Source organism: Drosophila serrata, unplaced genomic scaffold (genome assembly GCF_035046125.1).
Source record: "Drosophila serrata isolate PLE 108 unplaced genomic scaffold, ASM3504612v1 contig_347, whole genome shotgun sequence".
NCBI lineage: Eukaryota > Metazoa > Arthropoda > Insecta > Diptera > Drosophilidae > Drosophila > Drosophila serrata.
In genome coordinates, this window is record NW_028257245.1 from 822,303 (window position 1) to 843,917 (window position 21,615).

Consider the following 21,615-nt stretch of genomic DNA (forward strand, 5'->3'; position numbering starts at 1 on the left):
GTCCTTCGAGCCGGAGTTCTTTTTAAATTGAAACTACACAAGTTCTACAAATTCTACAAAATCTAGCATAAACATATAATAATAATTCACTTATATTATTTTAAGCGTGAAATGTTAAAATTTGTATGAGCTTAAAAATCGGTAAAATATTAGATACTTCCGCGGTAATAATATTTTATTGTTCACTGCCTGTTGACAAGGCAATAAGCTTGTAAAAAAATGGCCATTTCATGATTTATATATGCAACCTAAATACGCTGGAACGCTTTAATTCGGGGCATGCCACTGGAGTTTGCCATCATCCTATGCTGATTTCGACATTTTTTTCTTTAGTTCCTGTGGGTCTTTGCCGCTTTGAGTGTGCTTTTGTCACATTTATTGCGCCGGCATTGTTGGCATTTTGCAAATTAAACGGATTTCCGCCAAAGGCCATTTCCGCGGCACCCAGCTACCCCACCTACCCACCGAGAGCTTGCCAGTTTTCCCGAGTTTGAAAAGGCATTTCAAAGCGATTGCACTTTTTACCATCGCCTCGATTCGGTTCGATTCCCACTTTTGTTGTTCACTTTATTTTATTTAGTGTCACTTTTTTCGTTCTGACAAATGTTTTCCTTCGTTTTATTTAACTTTTTTTGTGTGCAGCCTCTGCTCAACTATTTGTTCTATGGTAATAAGAGCAGAGATAGCAGAGGATGGAGATGAGCTTGTTAAACTGTTTATGGCTATGGGTATTTGTAGTAGTTTTTGCTGGTTTCAAGGATGTTGAAATATCGGAAAAATCTATTCTGTTTAAAAATATAAAATGTATTTTGTGGTGCTTTATGGCTTCATTAATATTTGGTATATCAAAGTAGCATAATATATGTTTTTGTCACTTATTGTTAATTTTATTATGAATAGTTTCGAAATGTGATTATGTTTTTTTGATTTGCTTGGTCACGCTTTAATTTATGCTGCTTGTTAATAAAGCATATTAGATGCCAATGAACTGGAAATGGCAATTAGCCGTCACGCACTGATTTACAGATGTGTCAATGCGCAGAAAAAAGAACGCAAATTGATATAGAATAAAATGCTAAATAAGCCAATAGAGTCCGCAATAATTATGGAATAAATTTAATTACCACAGGCTATGCGAACTGTGCAAATTTGCATGCCAAAAAAATCGTGTATTCCGATGGGCAACCGAGTGCTCCGGTATTTACATTCCCACTGTTCCCAGTTGGGGTAACTGGAAGTCGGAATCGTTATCTTATTATTCAAGCAATCGAAGAGCAAACGAGTGCCAGCAACAAATTTAAATATCTCCCGACAGCTTAGCGAACTTTCTGTCTGACCTTGCAGGGCCGGCAGGGTCCTTGGGGAGCAGGGGACGGGACCACCCAGCACCTGGCGACCGTGGCTCATTAACATATTGAATTTTAATGTCATGTCGACGGATCCGACCGGCATCCTTTGGCGTTCGGAAACCACAGAAGGTACATGGAATCCGGGGAAAAACATCCCTCGGACGAGCCGCAAAATTTCTAAACTACTTTTGTTTGGCATTTGCATTCCGCGCTCAAAAGCCAAAAGAAATTACTGCGGCAAAGGAAAGCGAGGAAAAGCAAGGGAAATGGAAATGGAAATGGGGGAGGGGCGTCGAATGGATCTGCATATATTTTTACTGAGCTGCGGAGAGCATGATTAAATGGCTGCCAGAGCTCTCAATAATGACGTCAAACGTATTTGCATTCAAATTACGATGAAAAGTTCGTTGAAAAATTGCGAAATGTACAGATGAATTTATGATTTCGTCCTGGAAATTGATTTTTAACGAGGCATGTCAAAATGATTTATGAAAAGCTCCCCCAAAGAAAAAAAAGATATGAAAATCTTGCCCAGTTCATTATGGATACAAGCGGAGACTTTGAAGTTCATTAGGACAGGGAGTGGGTTGAACGCATATTTAATTTATTGCGTCCCGGACAGCGTCTTTGGCAAATTGTGTCAATAATTTATCGATACTCGGCCGAGCCACGCCCCAAACCAGTCGAAACCCAAACCCCTGGCGACATAAATCTCACTGGAAACTCTACATAAATTTCGGGCGACAAGTGTCCAGTTAAGCAGGCCGCAAGGAAAACCGCGAGTGGGAGTTTTCCGGGTGTCGAATGAAGGGATTTCCCTGCCCTGCCCTGACACAGTTTCTGGGGCCAGGAAAAAAGAAGAACTTGGCTCCACAATTTGTCACTGGGTCATTTTGCACATTAGAAATGAGCAGGCGGAAAATGGCGTGCTTTTTCCCTATTCTTTTCTCCTTTTTTTTTCTTGTGAAAAATAATAAATCATGTGCACAAAACACAAAAGCAGAGAGTCACAGAAGTGGTCGAATGTCTGGCGCCGGAAAAGTTCTGTTTTTCTTCGCATGTCCTCGGTGTCCGTTCTTCTGACACAGTTTTCAATTTGTGGCATCGCTTTTTTGGCACCCAACTCGCCTCTGTCTGAATAATTGCCGCAAAACAGCATAAATCAAATGCGTCTCTAATTACGGTTGCATTTCAGGTGATTAATTGGGCCGCAAAGCAGGTGCATTTGCAGTTGCACTTGCAGTTGCATCGGGGCCAGGCAAAGGAAGTGAACTTTGGCCAGGGTTAATCATTCAATTTTAATGCCATAATTTTCGGCAACTCCCATTGAAACGACTCCAGGAAGCCTGGCAAATTAAATAGCCATTAGGTGGCAGTCCGAGTGACTGGCAGTCGGACTGTCCACAGCATAATTATCCCATCTCGGCCTGTGTGGGTCCTGTGGCCAGGTTTAGCAGTGCGGAAATTGAATTTTAGGTAATTTCGTTGCATGTCATTAGGCGCAATTATGCAATAACAGACTGCAGCCAAGTGTTGATCGACGCACTGGTCCGAGAGTCGAATTCGAGTCCGAGTCCGAGTACTGCCCTTGGCTTGGTTTAATTATTAGGTTTGTTTGCCCTTGCATACTTTTCGGCGTTCGAGCGGAAACCGACCGCAGGCCACCGCAAATAAATGTTGTGCATTTAATGAGCATTAAGTTAAGGAATATTTCATGAATCATTTGGAAATAGCAAACCCAACCCTTTACGCTTTTATCCCAACAAAGCATAATTTAATTCAATCAACGAGATATATATTTTTTTTCTTTGCCTGACCGAAAATCAGTGACCCGTTTTCGGGGTGACCTCAAATGAAATTGTTCGAACTTCCTTTGCACATTTCTCAACTTATTAATTTTCCATTAAATGTTACAAGCAATTAAGCCCGAACAAGAAACCCAGAAACGAGAACCCAAGCCAAAAATTATCAACACGTTCCGCTTATTAACTGTCTGCAAAATGTGTATTTATACCAACTCGCACATAAATAAGGCAAATGTCGAGCCTGCAGGACCGAAATCCTTTCTGGAAATCTGTCGCAATTGTTTGAGTTATGCCGAAAATGGGGGCGGGCGGTGATGCTGGGGAGGGTGCGGGCATCAGGCAAAATATTGTCGAAATATTTCCGGCGAAGCATGGAAAATCAAAAACATTTTAGTTCAAATATTTTGCGGGCCCTTTGCGTCTGTTGCGTAAATTTTACGCTCTCCTGGATTTTGCCACACTCACACACACGCACGCTTGACAGGAGCTGGGATGTGTGTGTGTGGTGGCAAGGATTCATCATGATGCGTCTGATTTTCATTTGTATTTCTCGTATTTGGGCTCTGATTTAGATTTATGCACGATGATATGCCTTAAAGCGGAAGCCAGCAGCCGGAGATGGGCCTGGGACTGGGAGTGGGGTCTTTCCTACATGCTTACTTAGAGGTGGCTGCCTTCTGAGTCCTGAGTCCTTGGTTCGGGACATTACGCCTCGCAAGCTGCCAGCAGCCAGCTGCGCCACTTGAAGCAATTTATGAAGCATCTTACTTACTTAGCTGCTGATTTACTCCCGGCCCAAGCTGCTGTCTCTTCTCTCCTGCTACCTCTACATATGTGTATATATATATATATATGTATATCCCTTCAAGGACCTTCAGCCAGCGCACATGTGTTTGCGATTTTTCTATGAATATGAAATGGGTCCCTCCCTCGCATGTGCGTAAATAAACAAACGGAGACGCAGGAGCCGAGCCAGTGGAAATGCCGGAATGCCAGCCAGGACTCTCGGAGCCTGCTGAGTCCTGCGATCGAGTGTTTACCCAAGGCGTTGCCAGCTTCGAATGAAATACACAAAGCACACTTTACGGCTGCCTTGGCTGTAAAGGAATTTAATGGGCATTTTATGCAAAGCAAGATCCCAGCAGAGAAACTAGAAAAATCCTAGAAATATCCATGAAGGTCAAAGGGATAATAACACCGATCGAATTGTTAGAAAATTGGGGGGATGTATCCAGTTTAAGAGCACACTTTACTACAAATAGAGATATTCTTCCCTTGTTTACTACTGACTCCATCGGATTAAACATAATTGCACAAAGCCAAATGGCAGCAGCCAGGACTCTAGCTTCGTTAAGGGTATCAGCAGCCGCCGTCTGGTCCTGTGTACTGTGTCCTGTGTTGTTGTCTAGCCGATGATTTGCCAATTTCACCAGGCGCTGTCTGTACTGTTTGGCTTGTTTACATAAAAATATTGCCAAGGCGAGCACGACAAACGAAGGCGATGACGATAGCAATGACTATGATGACGATGACTACGACAAGGACGACGGCGGGGGGCCAAAGAAAAGCATAATGAGGCAGACAACGGAGCAGACGGAGCAGGGGTTTAAGGATGAAAGGCACTGGGGAGAGGGCCAGACTTTCCCGGCTTTGCAGTTTCAGCCGAATGCAAGTGGTGGTAGAAAAAAATGCCAGACAAAGTGGCAAATAGACGTAAATGCGTGACTTTCACTTTGATGTCGCCAGCGGGGAAACCAGACAACCGTCGATTTGACCGAAGCTAGTTCTTCATTCCGGCAAAATGCGCTGCGCTCCTCTGCTGTTTGCATAGACACCGGCACGTGCCCGGTACTTCCCCCGGAGTGGTCCCTGGATCCTGGCGGATCGGAAAAGCGAACAAGTGCAGCTGTAAAAGCTGCGAAGTAAGCAATCAGACATGGTTTTTCTTACCCCGAGTGAACTCAAGTGCGATGAGAGTCCGAAAACAAGACATTAAGAGCTGCCTTCCTGAAAAGGCTGCAAACACCTCACAACCACGACTTCAACCTGACGCAAAGTCTACTCCATCTTGCCAGTGCAGTCCAAGACAAGTCAGATGCAGATGCAAAAAGTTCTCGGAGAACTAGGAGTGCCAGTCAGGTGGCAGGTGACACTCCTTGGGGGCGCCTTACTGCACCGTAGAGATACGGCGCACCCGAAAAACTAACCGGAGACATGGAAATCTTTTTGGGCGGACAGCCGGACAGGCTTATCATGGCCGCTGTCGGGACTTGGAAATGAGTGCACCAGCGGCCGCAGGACATACATGTGAGTGGGTAATCAGAACCTCAAGCTGATGTCCTGCCACTTGCACTTCGCCGCAGACAAGCTTCGAGATAATGAAGCGTAAAGTGCAAAGAAAAGCGAGCTGGCTGGAACGGGGCAGCGGGGGGAAATATAGAAATGTTGGGCCAGACTTTGCGATAAAAGTTGCCCGAGCCAAATTGTGTGTAAATACTTAAAAAGTCGTTAGGGATGGTCAAAAGCAGCGGCCAGAGACACAGAGAAGGGTCCATATATATCTATATGTATATATAAGTATATATATGTATAAATTTATAGGAAGGGAGTCAGCCAAGTGGAAGGCTTTTAATGAGCAGTCGAGTTGACGTCATCATCATTAAAAATATGCAAGCTGCGATTCCCGATGATTGATTGGGCTCTGTTTGCTCCTCCTGCAGCTGCCATTAAGTGCGCCTGAAAGCGCGCAGCCATAAATTTGCTTAATCAAACTATTTAGCCAGGCCTCTGGATGTGGCCGTAGATGCGGCTGTGCATATGGATGTCACGCAGCGGAAGTCAAGCTGCTGCTGCTGCTGTTACGGCTGCCACGGCTCCATTACGGTTACGGGTGCAAAGTCCGGAGTCCGTACTCCGAACGGGAGGGAGGGGAATGGAACACTCCGGCTCGCCGTAACGAGCGCCTCACATGTGTTGCATGCTTTTAGGCGCTGCTCAGACGACACACATAATCCTAATTAATTGCCGGCATCGGCATCAGCATCAGCATTCAGGCAGCAGGAACCAACCAGCAGCCGAGGCATCCTGCTGCCATCCCTCCAAGCCGCCGCCAGGGAATCCGCAGCGAATGCATTCTGGCAGGTGCATGTGAGCACTTCGTGCGCGCCATTTACCCATCGAGCATTTCTGGGGAGGGAAAGGCTCCACCATAATGCACTGAGAGAAAGTATCCCATATAGTAGGGGATTCTAATTTTGTCTAGGAATAATATAAATATAAAGAAGCATTCAGCAAGAGGTTACATGGTAATTCAATCGGTTTAAGGGCTTTAAAATTTCCATAAACAATAAAATATAAAAAATACGCTTTTAGCTCTTGAAAACCCTTCCTAATAGTATATTTTATACCTTTCTGTAAGAATCAATATTACTTAAACGTGATTGTATTAATAGACACCTTTCCTGGGCATTTCTAACCGCAGAACAGACTGTATTTCCCATAATTTTCTCTTGATGTACCTGTCATCGTCCCCTGTTACCCCTCGATTCCTGCCACATCTCTCGATACCCCTCGTTTCGTGCCAGTGCGCCATTATTTCCTTTTGATTTGCTTTGGCTGCAAAAGTCGTGGCGTGTTGAATGGCGTTCTAGAGCGGGGCAAGCGACGCATTTCATGCACTCGGCTGAGCTTTCGAGTTGCTTAACGCGTTTGATGTTTGCTGCCCCCCGTGTCTCCTGCCTCGTCTCCTCTCTGGCTGTCCATAAAATTTAATGCATGCTGCGAGAGTGACAGCCCGTCGGGCCTAGGACACACAGGAGCCCCAGCCAGTAGTATCCCCCATAATCCTTAAAAGGCGTCGACAATCCGCAGGGATACAACGCTGGCATTTCTTTAACTTTTCAGGCCAAAACGGCCAAGTGAGTTGATGGATAATTGGGTTTCACGCGGGGAATTAAATCCAAAGAGTTCTCCTTTAAGAACCGGAAAGGCGATTTTGAAATTGAGCTGCCCCCCACTTCCCTGGATCATTCCCGCGGGAAACAAACACCAGAGAAAAATGGCAAAAGTTTTCCGTTCAGAGAAGGGGAATCATTAAACCAGCCACAATAATCGATGCCAGAGTCGAACATCGGAGTCCTGGAACTCTCAGCCTGCCCAGTTGCCTTGGCTAATTTCCCTTTGGCTTGGGGAAATGGCTAAAGGCTTAGGGGTGGGGGCATAAAGGAAAAAAGGGACGGCCTTCTCCGAAGTATGCAACACAATTTTAATTAGTTTGGAAAAGTATTTTAATTTTTGCAATTTGAGTGCCACACGGCGGCCCAAAAAGACAGAGGGAAAAGGCGCAAATCTTGGGACGAACCACACAACCCCCGAGCTACAGAGGGAGGCGGCCCCAAATTATTTTCAAATTCCCGTCTTTAATGATTATTAACATTATTAGTTGTAATGAGCGGTCTTAAAGTTGGCAAATGGCAACTGAAATTCGCCGGCTATTCAAAGTGCGTTTAACAAAATAACCAGAAAAAAAAGGAAAACAAGAGGCGCGGTTAAACAAAAAAAAAGTTCTAGCAAAACGCAGAGAAAGTTGAAAAAGTTGTGAGAAATTTTTGCAATTATTTTTCTGTTTTAATGTAATAGTGGACTCGGGGCCCCGCCTTTTTTTATGATTTTTTTTACTGCACGTTCTACGCTTTCAAACAAAAAAGTTTTTTTAAACTATGTGGCCGGTCGCCGGTCGCCGGGCTAGGTTCGGTTTTGCCGGACGGAGCCGTCGTCTATGGATCTGCAGCTCTCCCGACTGACTGGCCAGTTTAGTGGTTGCGTCGGGCACGCCGGAAAATATGCTTTGATTTTTGGCCTGGCCATTGCGTGGAATGCAGTGTTCGAATTGTTTGGACCCATGGTTTTGTGCGGACTTTTTGCACCCCGAAATTTGCTCTTTTCTACATATAGATTTTATTTTTGGATATGCCAAAGTTTTCAAATTAAAGGCACCGCCTTTTGACCGAAAGTTTTGCGGTTGTGGGTGGTGGCGGCTGCCTCTCTCTCCCTCTGTTCCATGATTAGTGATTGAGTTTGGTCTTAGACTTGCGTCGGCACTTACCTACAAAGAGAGAGAAAAGAAGCGAAAAAAAGTGTTAGTTAAAGCTGGCAGTAGGGAAATGGTTATTAAAGAGAGACAGAGTCAGAATCAGCTTATCAGGGCCGATTTCGGCTCGAATTCCCTTGACAAAAGTGAACAACCCAGAGCATCCCGTACTTAATTACACACAACTCATTTGTCGCACACAAAAACAAGTCCCCGAATACGCCACATGGGACTCCAGCGTCATTGTCGTCTGCTGGGAAATGGAAAATCCGAAACGAAACCAGACGAGCGGCGACACGTGACACATGGGCAGGGCGGGCACATTGGGAAACAGGATCCGGGGCCGAAACAACAAGGAGCCAGTCAGCCAGTCAGCTCCGACTCAGACTTTTGTTTATATGTCATAAAAATTACTCATACGTTAATAATTTAAACGGATGGCTGTTGATGATGGCCAGCTCGGAGGCGTCTGCAAATTTGCTTTGGCAATACGAAAACCTCGGCTAGCTCAGAATCAATGCGAAATGAAAACCAAACATGCCCAGGCTCTCCCCCACATCCTGGCGATGTCCCTGATCAAACACACAAGGCCACCACCACCTCAAGCTTGTTTGCTCTGATGCCCGATGATAAGTTTCGTTATCATGTCGGAAAATTCATAACCATGGCAATGACAGACATTGAGCATATCATCTGATGTCTGTGGGTATTTCCCCACACACGGGTGTGAGTGTGTGTGTGTGTGTGTGTGTGTGCAGGGTGGTGGCAAATTCATTATTTCATCAATAAAACAACACACCAATCAATATATTGTGAGATGTCCTTGGTATTTGCTTTGGCTACTCTGCCGGGCAGATACTCTTGAGTAAATATTCGGCATATGTGTGCCATCATTATATTTATTCATGAAGCGATATTAGAAAAGTGATATTGCAGTTGATTTGAACTTGGAAATCGAACTCCCTTTAAATATATTTATTGGCTAAGTAATGTAATAGTGATGTTTTTAGTCGTAGTCTTCTTTGGTCTTTGAACTTGGTAATCTGACAGTTAAAATCATATACTAGGATGAAGATTTAATTGCCTAAGAAAATATTAAATGCAATACGTAACATAAAACTCATTGCTTTAACTAGTTTATTGCTTTATTCTACTAAAAATATTAATTTCGATTATGAAATAGTATTGGTCTTGTATCACAATGGTGCATATTTCGGATCTCCTGGCATTTTTCAACTGTTTGCTGGCTAATTTTCTTTGACTATTTTTTGCTATTTCTTCTAGTCCTTAGAGAATGGTATCGGATTCGTTGTAGTTTCCTCCACAGATTAACAGATTTGCAGGCAATATTTGACGCAACCAGTAAAACCGCAGATATTCGTTGATTGTCAATGGACTTAGGTTGGGGCACCGCTTGTTGTTGCTCTGAAGAAATCGTCCTGGGATGGGGCTCTTTGCAAAAGGTCTTCCTGTATATATAAGTGATTGTCGATGGTCAAAGGATATCTCTCTGTCATCCCGTCCGTTCAGTTTGGGGTAAACTGCAGGGATTGGATCACAGAGAGTATCCTGAGAACATCCGTTCGCGAATGATGGTAGGCGAAAGATCCCTTTAAAGCCGGGGAACAGCCGCTCCCCTTCCATAGTTGTCTCTATTCCTGCGTCTTGAGGCTTCCTGAGTACGGTAAGGCTCTCCGCCCAAGTCGATTTATTTAGATCTTCTTCACACTGGCCCAGACCCATTATCCTTCGGAGTCTCTTGAGTTGCTCGTCAGCACATCTCTTCTGCCGATCAATCGTCCCATACCAATTCTTTATGTCAGGAAATCTAAATTTCTTGAGCAATTCTATAGCCACGCACTTGTCTATCCCATTTTTCTTAGTCCCATCATTTTCTTTATTTTCTTCTGCCTTCAGCTCTTCTTCTTCGCATATTTCTTTAAGAAGCTGCAGCAATTTTTTCCTTAATTCTTCATATTCGCTTTTGGTTGGCTCATCTTCATCATCTGTTTCAGATTTCTCTTTTGTTTTCTTATCGTTCTTGGCACACTTCTTCCTTAGCTCCATTTCTGCACATTCATTTTTCTCATCGTTCTCAAAACATTTGTTCCGTATTTCCATTTCTTCACACTCTTCCCTTAGGGCCATTTCTGCACATTTCTCTCTTTGTGCAATTTCTTCACATTTCTTCCTTTGCTGCATTTCTTCACATTTCTCCCTTTGCTCTATTTCCTCACACTTCTCCCTTTGCTCCATTTCTTCACATTTCTCCCTTTGCTCCATTTCTTCACATTTCTCCCTTTGCTCAAGTTCTTCATATTTCTCCCTTTGCTCTATTTCTTCACATTTCTCCCTTTGATCCATTTCTTCACATATTTCCCTTTCCTCCATTTCTTCACATTTCTCCCTTTGTTCCATTTCTTCACATTTCTCCCTTTGCTCAATTTCTTCACATTTCTCCATTTGCTCCATTTCTGTACATTTCTCCTTTTGATCCATTTCTTCACATTTCTCCATTTGCTCCATTTCTGTACATTTCTCCTTTTGATCCATTTCTTCACATTTCTCCTTTTGGTCCATTTCTTCATATTCCTCCCAAAGGTCATTTTCTTCAAATTCCTTTTTCTCAGCACATTTCTCATTTTGGATCATTTCGTTCAATTTCTGCCTTAACTTCATTTCTGAAGTTTTCGCCTGCTGAATAAGTTTTACAATCTCCTGAATCGCACATCTTTTTCTTAATTCTTTTTCTGAGCATTTCTTTTCAAGTTCATGTTTGTTTTCTAGTTGTTCTGCACTTTCTTCTGATGGGTCTTCGTTATAGTCACTTTCTTCTATCGACTCATTTAGTTCCTCATCGCTTTTAATATCATTGTCAACGCATTCTTCCTTTAGCTTTTCTTTGGCAGTATTTTTATTTATCTCCTTTTTGATATGCTGACACTGAAGCACGATGCCGTCGATCTGCTTCGCGATTAAGAGTAGTTCGTGGTTGCTCAATTTACTGAGTCCGCCATTAAACATTCCTCCATCAGTCTTTCGCCTTAATTTCTTACTTTTCTTAGCTTTTTCTGGATATTCTGATTTATTGATTCCTGCTGAATTGCCTCCTGATTCATTTCTAGAACTTGACTTGCACGTATTTTTCTTCGTATTTGCAAGCTGCTCTAGGTCCTGCTTATATATTTTAAAGAACTCTTCGGCAATTTCACCGACATTCTTATCGTGTTCTTGGTAGTCTATCCCTTTTCCGGCTTCATTTTTCATTTTGTTTTGCATCAAAAATAAACACTTGGATATCATTTCGGCTTCGCGAAATTTCCATTCGTCTTTATCCTTTGACTGATTAAGACAATCTTGCTTCAAGGATCCATTATCAGACAGTTCCCAAAGACGCTTGTGGATGTCGTTTTTCAGCTGGTTGAAGATTGCCGCATGATCGGTATAGTTGCTGTCTTGTAAAGTAGCTTTTGGATATATTATCTGCATGTCTGAAAATTTGGAATTGGGAGAGTTGAGACTTGGTATTAGTATGCTCTTAACTTCCCCAAGCATCGCGTTAGAGTTGAAATGATCTTTGCTTACTAGGTTTAACATTAGTGGTGGACTCTTTTCCTTCGTATCCTTTTGCTTGCGCTTATTGAACGGATAAGGCTGCTCGTCTCTAACTAGGTTTACAATTTTTCGTGGACTCTTTTCCTCCGTATGCCTTTGCTTACGACTGGTAACCTGATAGGGCATGGGTTCAAAGGGCCGCACCAGTCTGTGCGCTCGCCAGCGATCAATGGTTTCCCTTCTGATACAACTCAAGAGACTTTCCTCACGGGCTCTGATGTTGTTGTATGAAGGACTTGGCTCTGGACATGCCCTCTCACCATCTTTCAGCTTGACATGCTTTGATTCTGTCTTTGGCGTTAAGCCTTTGGAACACTGGGTAAGTCTTGGTGGAGCTTTTCGGGAAGAAGACGGATATGTTGATCTTGTTTCTACAAATTCAGTTGTCCCCTCAGTCCGGCTGAAATATAAAGGATCTGGAACTTCGTTACTTAATCCAATAATCCCTTTTACTTCTCGAATTGACTTTGAATCTTTAGAATAATTTTGATGACTAAATGTTGAAGCTATGGGCGTGAATTGTTTCTGTTTATCTTTAACTAACCTCGATCTCAGCCCCCTTGTCTTTTTCTCAAGTTGTGTCACGTAGTGGTTTTTGTAGTGCATTATTTTTTCGTCGTCTTCTGCCGACTTTATCCATTCCAAGTCCGCACATTTTCCCTCGCGTAACTCTTCTTTTACCCGTTTCGATTTCTCATAGATAATGGTGATCCAATGGTTGATTGTATTTCTAGGCTTCAGGCTGTAGAAGGACTCTTCAACTTTCTCAGAATTGGAAATTGATGGATTTTTTTTCGGGGCTTGTCTTGTTCGTGCTTTTAGGGGCGTCTTCCTTTTTATTTTTACCAGAATTTTGGTATTAGTTTGTTTTGTTCCTAAGCGGCCAGGGATGCTGTCGCCATCTTGAATAAACTCCAGTAAGCTTTGTCTGCTGTTCTGTTGTAGGTGTCGCTTGCTATTTTTCGGCACTGACACATCCTGGTTGCCCTTGTTCGTATCTTTGTGGTAGAGTCGCCTCTTTCGATTTTCCTGGCAGATTTCGTGGGGGCGACTAGATGCTCTGATCCGAATTCCGCGACTCGGCGCCACAAGGGATACACGCTGGCGAAACACCTGCCTGGCCCGAGTGGCGGCACCTGTCCTGGTCAGATCTCTGTTCAGGATATCGCTGGCCATCGGAGGATCAAAGTGTAGGGCGGCGAGAGTTTGTGGACTTCCGATGACTCCAGCCAAGAACGATGGCCCGCCGTTGTTTCTCTGCCAGACTGAGTTCGCCGGCGGGATTGATGGACTAAGTTGGAGACCGACCAACAGCCGCTGCACCTGCGAGGCGACGCATCTGCGAAACATGCCAAGGACTTCGGCTTCGGGCGCTGCGATTGCCAATGAATTTTGATGGTTACTAAATAAAACAAAGGCCTAGTTAACGTGGGGGCAGGCAGCTGCGGTTTTATTTTATTATTCAACGAAATGATAGATAACTCATGACTGACTGAGGTTTAAAAATCTACTGTAACAGATTCAGGTTCAACAGGAAGGCCATGGAGGCTATGATGCTGGGATGCTGATGGCCTGGAAGTCCCTCACCTCATTCACTTTACATGTACTAGGGCAATGGATGACGTTGACAATATTGGATATATAACGTCTAAGATGGCTTAGACCACGGCAACGATCGAGGGATCGATCGCCTAGTTGTTGTAGCCGTTTCCCCTATTATACCATAGATATCTCTCTTGAAGGAAACTGGCCAACAGCTGCTCCAACCGGATGACGAACAGTGTCTCCTACCGCCGTCGTCCTCTGAGCAATGCGTGTCATTATGCCCCATGAAGTGGCACTTTCAAGTCCTAAAGTGACACCTGTGAGGTTTTCTTGGGGTCGTCAGTATCCTTCTGCAGCGTTCACTTTTAGGGTACCAGGGATACAATATTACCTTATTTCCAATTAGCTTAATATGTTCTGACTTGAAGTTTTCAGAGTTCCTTTTTTTTAGTCTTTAGGAGAATTCTTATCGTCGTTTAACAACTTCTGACATTTTTCTGCAAGTTTGGAAATAAGGCCTTCGTATTCGCAAAGCATCTTGTGAACTTCATTTTTATCTGGACTCGTTTCTCCCATACATTTTTCTTCAAGCTTGGTGCTTAGTTCTTCGTATTCGCGGATCATCTCATCAGTTTCCGTATCGTCAGCTTCTTCACTTTTTTCTAACGGTTCATCTTCCTGCTGGTTCTTCTCTTCCTCTCCCTGCTGGTTCTTCTCTTCCTCTCCTCCTTCCTCACCGTCTTTTTCTTTCTTTAGCGCTTCACACTGCTTCATTTGTTCTGCCTCTTCACATTTCTTTTTCATTTCTTCTTCCTCTTTCTTTTTCTTCTTTTCGGCCTCTTTTTTCTTCGCTTCCTCTTCTTTCTTAAGCGCTTCACACTGCTTCTTTTGTTCTGCCTCTGCGCATTTCTTTTTCATTTCTTCTTCCTCCTTCTTTTTCTTTTCTTCCGCCTCCTTTTTCTTGGCTTCTTTTTCTTTCTTCAGCGCTTCACACTGTTTTTTAATTTCAGCCTCTTCGCATTTCTTTTTCAATTCTTCTTCCTCTTTCTTTCTCTTTTCTTCCGCCGCTTTTTTCTTAGCTTCTTTTTCTTTTTTTAGGGCTTCACACTGCTTCTTTAGTTCTGCCTCTTCGCATTGCCTTTTCAATTCTTCTTCCTCTTTTTTTTTCTTCTCTTCCGCCTCTTTTTTCTTCGCAGCTATTTTTTTCTTTAGCGCTTCACACTGCTTCTTCAGTTTTGCCTCTTCGCATTTCTTTTTCATTTCTTCTTCCTCTTTCTTTTTCTTTTCTTTCGCCTCTTTTTTCTTAGCTTCTTTTTCTTTCTTTAGCGCTTCACACTGTTTTTTTAGTTCAGCCTCTTCACATTTCTTTTTCATTTCTTCTTCCTTTTTCTTTTTCTTCTCTTCCGCCTCTTTTTTCTTAGCTTCTTTTTCTTTCTTTAGCGCTTCACACTGTTTTTTTAGTTCAGCCTCTTCGCATTTCTTCGCAAGTGCCTTTCCTTTTTTCCCTTCACTCTCCTGCTCAGACTTTGAATTTGTCTTTTCTCCTCCTTTTTTTAGCTCATTGCAAAGTCTAGCCACTTCTGCAGCATTCTCTTTTTCTTTGAGCTCTTTGCAGCGCTGCATCGCCTTTGCTTCTTCGCATTTTTTCATCATTTCGTCTTGTTCCTTTATTTTCTCCTCTTCTGCCTCTTTTTTCTTGTTTTCCTTTTCTTGTTGCTTTAACTCTTTGCACCTATTCTCTTGCTCAATTTCCCTCTGTTTTTCATCTTCTTTGTTTTTCTTTTCCTGGTATTTACGTCGGCTTTCCAACATTTTCTTTTTGCATTTCTCCAGAATCTCATTTTCCTCACACTTTTCCATCACCTGTTTGTCTTCGGGAGTCATTAATTGGTCATCTTCAGATTTTTTCTCGCATTTCTTTCTGAGTTCTTCTTCCATGCAACTAGTCATAATTTCTTTCTCTTTGCACTTCTGCATTTGGTCTTCTTCTTCGCGCTTCTTTTTTCTTTCTTCCTCTTCTTCCTTTTTTTTGTATTCTGCACATTTCTTTTTCTGTTCTTCTTCGGCGCGACGTTTTTCCCTTTCCTTGTCTTCTTGTTTTCTCAGTTCTTTTAAACATTTGCACTTTTCTTGTAAGGCCTCATGCTTGCACTTGTCCATCATTTGTTTATCTTGCTTTTTTTCTGCTTCGGCCTCTTCTTGACAAGACTTCTTCATTAGTTCCTTTACTTCACACGATGCTTCATCAAAATCGACACCATGTTTATCGGCTAGTTCCTGAATTAAGGGACACACGTCTTTCCAGTTTTCTTGGGCGCGCTTTTCAATTGGTTTCGTCGGCTTCTTTTCGGCTTCACCCGAATCTTTGCATTTATCCTTTTTGGGAAGGGGCTTTCCTCTGATATCATCGCACATCTCCTGTATCACCTTCTTGCGACATCTCTCCTTAATTTGCTTCGTAAGGCAATCTTTGAGTTCAAAAAGTTGCTTCTTTTCCTTAGGGCTCATCCGCTCGTGAGCCTCTTCAATAACATCTAATTCTTCGCACATACATTTATCCATCTTTTCCGTAAATGGTGACTTAAAAGTAGGCTTGGACTCTTCACCCTGAGGTTTCTCCTTTTCTCCTTTTTCTGCTCCTTTTTTAGAGTCCTTGCCTTTCGATTTTTTTTTTGAACCATTTGCTTCTTTGTCTGAACCTTTTGCTTTTTTATTCTTTTCCTTTGATTTGCCTGATTGGGAATCGTCTTCACACTTACTATCATTTTTGGGATCCTTTGATTTCCCATTCTTCTCTTTGGACTTCTTACTAGATTCCCCTTTAGACTCCTTACAAGCTTCCCCGTTGGACATACTAGATTCCCCTTTAGCGGCTTTCCCTTTGGACTTCTTACTAGCTTTTCCTTTGGACTTCTTACTATCTTCCCCTTTGGACTTCTTACTATCTTCCCCATTGGAGTCCTTGGTCTTATCACTCTTAGCAGAATCTTTGCTCTCAGTCTCATTGGAATCTGATCCTTCATCCTTCTCACAACCTGCGTTTTCCAGAAGCTTGGCGACCTCTGCCATGCACTTTTCATTTTGTTGCCTCTCCTCACACATCTGTGCAAAGGCAATCTTTTTCTTGTGATCCTTTTCGGCCTTCTCAGCTTCTGGATCCTCGCACTCCTCCGCCGAGTCTGCCTTTTCACTTTCTGAACTTCCCTTCAACTGGGACGCACACTTCTTCACCATGTCCTTAATATGCTTCTCCTTGATAAGTCGAGCGAAACGCCGCTTCATCTCCTGCTCCTTGCAGTACCTTTGAAGCACTTGCTTCAGGCAAGTAGACTTAATGCCCGCCATCACGCAATCCATCATATCCTCCATGGCCTGTTGCTCCTCCTCAGACATGCACTCGACTTTCTCCATCACGCCCTTGGTCTTGATCTCGATGCACTTGTCAAGCTGCTTCTTCAGCCGAGCCGCATCCTTCTTGACCTGCTTGGCGGCGTTGCATTTCTTCTTGGCATCCTTGCGCTTTTGAAGAGCCTTGGCGATCTGCTCCCTGTACGCCTGGAAAGTGGCACAGTCCATCTCCATCGGATGATCGCCATAGTAGCGGATCTGGAGCCTCAAAAGGCTCAAACGAAAGATTCGGCCATGGGGCAGTCGCCTAAGCAGGCTACCGGTGGCTCGGGAGGACATTGTTCGGTGTACAAAACTTCACAGAGCCCCCACGACTCAACAAATATTCTTATGGAGTAAAATTTTGTTACAATTTGGTCCAAACAAAATGAGGAGAAATTTTGTCCAAAATTAAGGAGATCTTAAAGGTTGTCAAGGTTCAGTGAAAGTACATACTACGCAACACACATTGTGTACTGTTTAAAAAGGAAAACCTACTAAGTTGGACAGGTAATTCCAAGGGATATAAGATATACTTCTGTCGTTTTTGGTACCTATGTATACGCAGGTGATGCCGTTCGCTACCAGAACTCTCTCAATGCGTCGACAATTTTCCAATCTTTGCACAAACCTCAGCAATGACAACAACGCCGCGGAGCCGCAACCACGACATACTTACACACCCCGCTCCCAACCAGAGGAGGTGAAAAGTGGAGCAGAGCGGCAGACAAACAATTTTGTCGAACATAAAATCGAGCACAACTTAATTAAATGTTAAAAGCGCGACCGCAGCGCGTCTGTGGCTGCCGAAGGTGTGACTGCAAAGGGGTTGCCAGAGCTTCTCCGGGCTCCAAGCAGGGACTGAAGATGGAATTGGGCCTGAGTTTGGGTCTGGGAATAGCGTTATCACCCGGCAAGACGCTGACAGACGCTAACTTCATTTTCGGCGGTGGGCTGCTTCAACCTGTCAACTGTCAGCAGCGGCGGCATTTTCGACGGCGACGGGAGTGTTTCTGAGTTGAAGTGTGGCCAGAAGTATGCGGTAAGGTGGAGGAAGTGCTGGTATGGATGTGGTGTTGCCCCCAGGCCACGCCAAGACAATGTGCTTCAACACCTTGCGGCCCTGCCACGGAGTAACTCCATTTCCCCCGCGCTCCAAAAGAGGAAGTTGCTCCTCGAGAACAACGAACCTCCATGTGTGTGCGTGGTGAATTATGGCATGTCTACTTCCGCCTGCCAGCCGGTAGCCAGCAGTCCGCCCATCATCAACGCCCCTCATTGCGCTGTTTGTAATTTGTTAATTTCCCGCATTTAGAAATTAATTTTCACTTCATGCGCCGCCAAGCAGACAACAGCAGACGACAGACAGACAGACAGACAGGTAGGCGCACAGGCAGGTGAGTTTGAGTTTGAGCTGGAGTTGGCAACATGGCAACACTGTCTCGCATAGGTGTGTGCTTTAACACACACTCACACACACACACACACAACAAACTTGCGCCGCAATTACGAGTGCGAGTGTGCCTCCCCACCTCCTCAACTTTGACCCCCTTCCTTCCTGCCGCACTCATTGCGTATTTAAATTCCTTTATGTTGTCATTAATTTCTGCAACTTGTTCGGCATTGTCGCTGTTAATTTTTAAGCGAAAGCTCGGCCGAGTCGAGTCTGGCATGTGTTTGACACGTTTACATTTTAATTGCACACAGGTGTGCGGACAGACGGCCGGGAAATGTTCATTTCATTGCCGCCTGTGTGTGTGCGGGCGAAAAATGGGAAACTGGGAGTGTGTGAAACTTTAATTGCTTTATTATGTCCGCCAAGTGGCAGGTGGGGGAAGTTCCCAAAGAAAATCAGCGGGAAACTGGGCCAGAATTCTTCGGTGCCTTCCAGCGGTTAGATTACTTGGTTCTTGTAAAATATATTATGCTATTTTTAGGCCAGTTTAACTTTCTGTATTTCAACTATTAGCCTTTGAAAAATAATAGTCCCCATGTAAGAAACAAGGCTGCAAAGCCTTTAGTCTCAGTCTCAGAATTTTATACCTCCTCCCACTTTGCCTAGATTTTTATCAAAATTGAATGTCTTAAATTTATATCCAAAGAAATGGCGACGATGGTGCGTCAGTTTACACGATCCGCTATCCGTGAAGTCAGGCAGCCCAGATGGAACCAACTGCTCCTGGAATCGTACAAGAATCTGCACCTGAAAGCCATTCACCATCAGAGACGGTTTAGCTTCAATCCCGATGACGGTAATGAAGACCAGGAGGAGGGTAAATTCTGCATAGATTACAAAAAGAATCCCACTATCGAGGGACACGAGCCGCCTCCGTTGCCGGATCTACAGCCAAAAAGTCCCAAGCTAAGGATAACGAAGAGGCGAAAGTTCCTAAAGGAAAAGAAGTGTAAGGATCTAGTCAAGGAACTTGGAATGGAGAATGAGGAGGATAATAACCCTTGTGCTAAGTTCTCGAAAGTTTGCTTTCTATGGGGAAGGCCGAAAATCCTTTTGTCCTGGCACAGTTCTCTGATGCAACTTTCGAATCTCAGATCCCTTGATCCAGATCCAGTATACCTTAACCCAGAGCGAACTTTCTCCCGGAAAGTAGACCAGGAGCAGGGCTCTTTGACGGTTAAGTCCGCACCATCAAAGCCGGTTCCTCCTAAAAGCGAAAGGATGGCCAGGAAGCGCAAGCATTTTCAGGCAAAGCAAAAAAAGGAGGCGGAAGCTAAGGCTATTGCAAATTCGAAACATCCAACTCACATTTCAAATACCCAGATCAAGGAGGACCTCAATATCGTCCAGAGCAATACCAAGTTGACTGAGAAAAAGGTAGAAGGCACTTCTTTGGACATTGCTCAGCCCCGAGATGCGGCTTCTATCGAAAAAGCCGAACTCAAGCAACTTTTGAAAATAATAAATGAAAGATGCAGGAGGAAGTGTGCAGAATTCGAGAAAGCTAGAAAAGCAGCAAGCAAGAAGGAAGCTGAAGAAGCTGCTCAAAGAAATCAAACCAAAATGACTCAGATTAGGAAGCTATGCCAGGAAGCCAAGAAATTTCATTCTTTCAAAATTGATAAGCAGCAGAAGCAAAGTGTGGAAGCTCAGTTAAGAAAGCACAGTGAAGCCAAGCTAAGAAATCAATCTAAAAAAGCGAAACCTAAGAAACCAATTTGAAGTAAAAAAGAAGAAATCGGAGGAGGGATCGAACAATAATACCGGAAAACAAACAATAATGACTTAACTCTCAATAAAGTAAAGGCAGTCTATTTAAAATTAAGTTGCTTATTTAAGTTGCTAACCATTTTGGCCAGCAGCAAGTGCTTTTTCTTCAGTGGTAAACCATTAAAGCTGCATGGAAAACAAGCCGTTAAATACTTTGGCTTCGTCTTTAGCCGGATAAGAGCAACTATTGTGTGGCCGAGGAAATACCTAAGTACAGACTTAGTGGAGGAGGAGTGGCAGAGCTGACAAACAATTGTACCCGCTTGTCTTGTTTATTGTCATCCATCAAGCCAAGGCCTCTGGACGAGTAGGAGCTCTGTCTTCGGGCCTCGATTTGTGGCTAGCACCCGTGGTTAAGGCAAGGTGGCTTCGCCGGGCCGTTGGGGAGCTTAACGAGTTGGAGTTTGCTCATTCAAGCCAAGTCGGGTTGAGTCATTCCCCAGCCTCGGCCTCATTTAGACATTTTGCTGTGCATTTGCCATTGTCAACTATTGTGGCCCCGCTTTTCCGCAAAGCCATCTCCATCTCCATCTCCATTGCTCTTGTAACATTTCCACAAGGTTCCTTTACTACTTTTTTCTGTGCTTTTCTACTGCTGCTGCTGCTGGTGCTGCTACTGCTGATTGTTGCACAAGGATTTGTCAAGGATAAAACACTCGAGGGCAGTCAGTCGACATTGTCGTCGTTGTCGTCACCGTCGCTGCTTCATCATGATTACGTGTATGATTATGTAGCGACAGTTGTCCTGGCAGTGTCTGAATGGCACAAGAGGTTTGGGTGGGCTTTTGGCTTGGGTTTGGGTTTGAGACCTCCTGGCCACACGCCCCTTCACACGTCACAGCGCCGTAGCCACGTGGCACTAAGCGATGGCTATTGATTTTCCCGTAAGGATTGCAACTGAATGCGATGCTAAGTGCAGACCGTACGGCCTTGGGTTTCCTGAGGACATTGCACTGAGGAAAATCTACGAAATGGGGGTCAACTGTCAGTTCTTATACCATACAATACTGTAATACACCTTGGAGATTTGTTTCTTTGCAGGACTTGTGCGATATAAGATCCAGATCTTAGCTGCATATTTTCAACACTTTTCCCTTAGTGTATGTAAGGCTTTGCAGGCGACGTAAACGCATTGCCATATTAAAGCATTTCCGCTAGATGCGACCTTGGGGCTTACATGTCAGTTCATCTATTTTGCTCCATAATGTTCTGTTCTGGCAAACATGCTGCATATACTCATTCATATATATATTTGGTGTCCCCAATTTCTCTATTTGGGCTGTCGTCGTCGTCGTCGTTGCAAATTCGTTTGGCAAACACATTTCACCCGGCAAATGCGGAAGGCGAAAGGCGAATTGCAAAAAGCGCGGAATGCAAAATGCGAAATGTGAAACGGCAAATGCCAAATGCCAAATGCAAAGCAGGCAGCCAGGCAAATGCGGTTGCCAAATTATATGCAACTTTGGTCACGTGGGCGTGGCATGCGGTTAGTTAAACAAAAATGCCGTGGATGTCGCCCGGAAAAGGACCCCCCCCGCACCAACAAAAACTGGGTCAGTACATGGTCGCCAGACGCGGCAAGAGGAACCCCCATCTACC

General features: G+C 44.0%; 4 protein-coding genes across 6 annotated transcripts in view; 1 reads left to right on the top strand and 3 right to left on the bottom strand.

Annotated features, from left to right (window-relative positions):
- Nucleotides 1–21,615, bottom strand: part of tei (irregular chiasm C-roughest protein teiresias) — a 135,786-nt gene that overhangs the window by 64,235 nt on the left and 49,936 nt on the right. The gene's annotated exons all lie outside the window — the stretch shown is intronic.
- On the bottom strand, nt 9,371–13,208 carry LOC110189691 (uncharacterized). Its single transcript, XM_020959864.2, has one exon. The coding sequence runs from the start codon at nt 13,206–13,208 to the stop codon at nt 9,531–9,533; it is 3,678 nt and encodes a 1,225-aa protein (XP_020815523.2). The 3' UTR covers nt 9,371–9,530.
- LOC110189694 (uncharacterized) lies at nt 13,282–17,090 on the bottom strand. Its single transcript, XM_020959869.2, has one exon. It carries the CDS (start codon nt 17,088–17,090, stop codon nt 13,851–13,853), a length of 3,240 nt encoding a protein of 1,079 aa, XP_020815528.2. The 3' UTR covers nt 13,282–13,850.
- Nucleotides 18,895–20,067, top strand: LOC147642823 (uncharacterized). The gene has a single exon (XM_086838269.1). It carries the CDS (start codon nt 18,895–18,897, stop codon nt 19,966–19,968), a length of 1,074 nt encoding a protein of 357 aa, XP_086694395.1. The 3' UTR covers nt 19,969–20,067.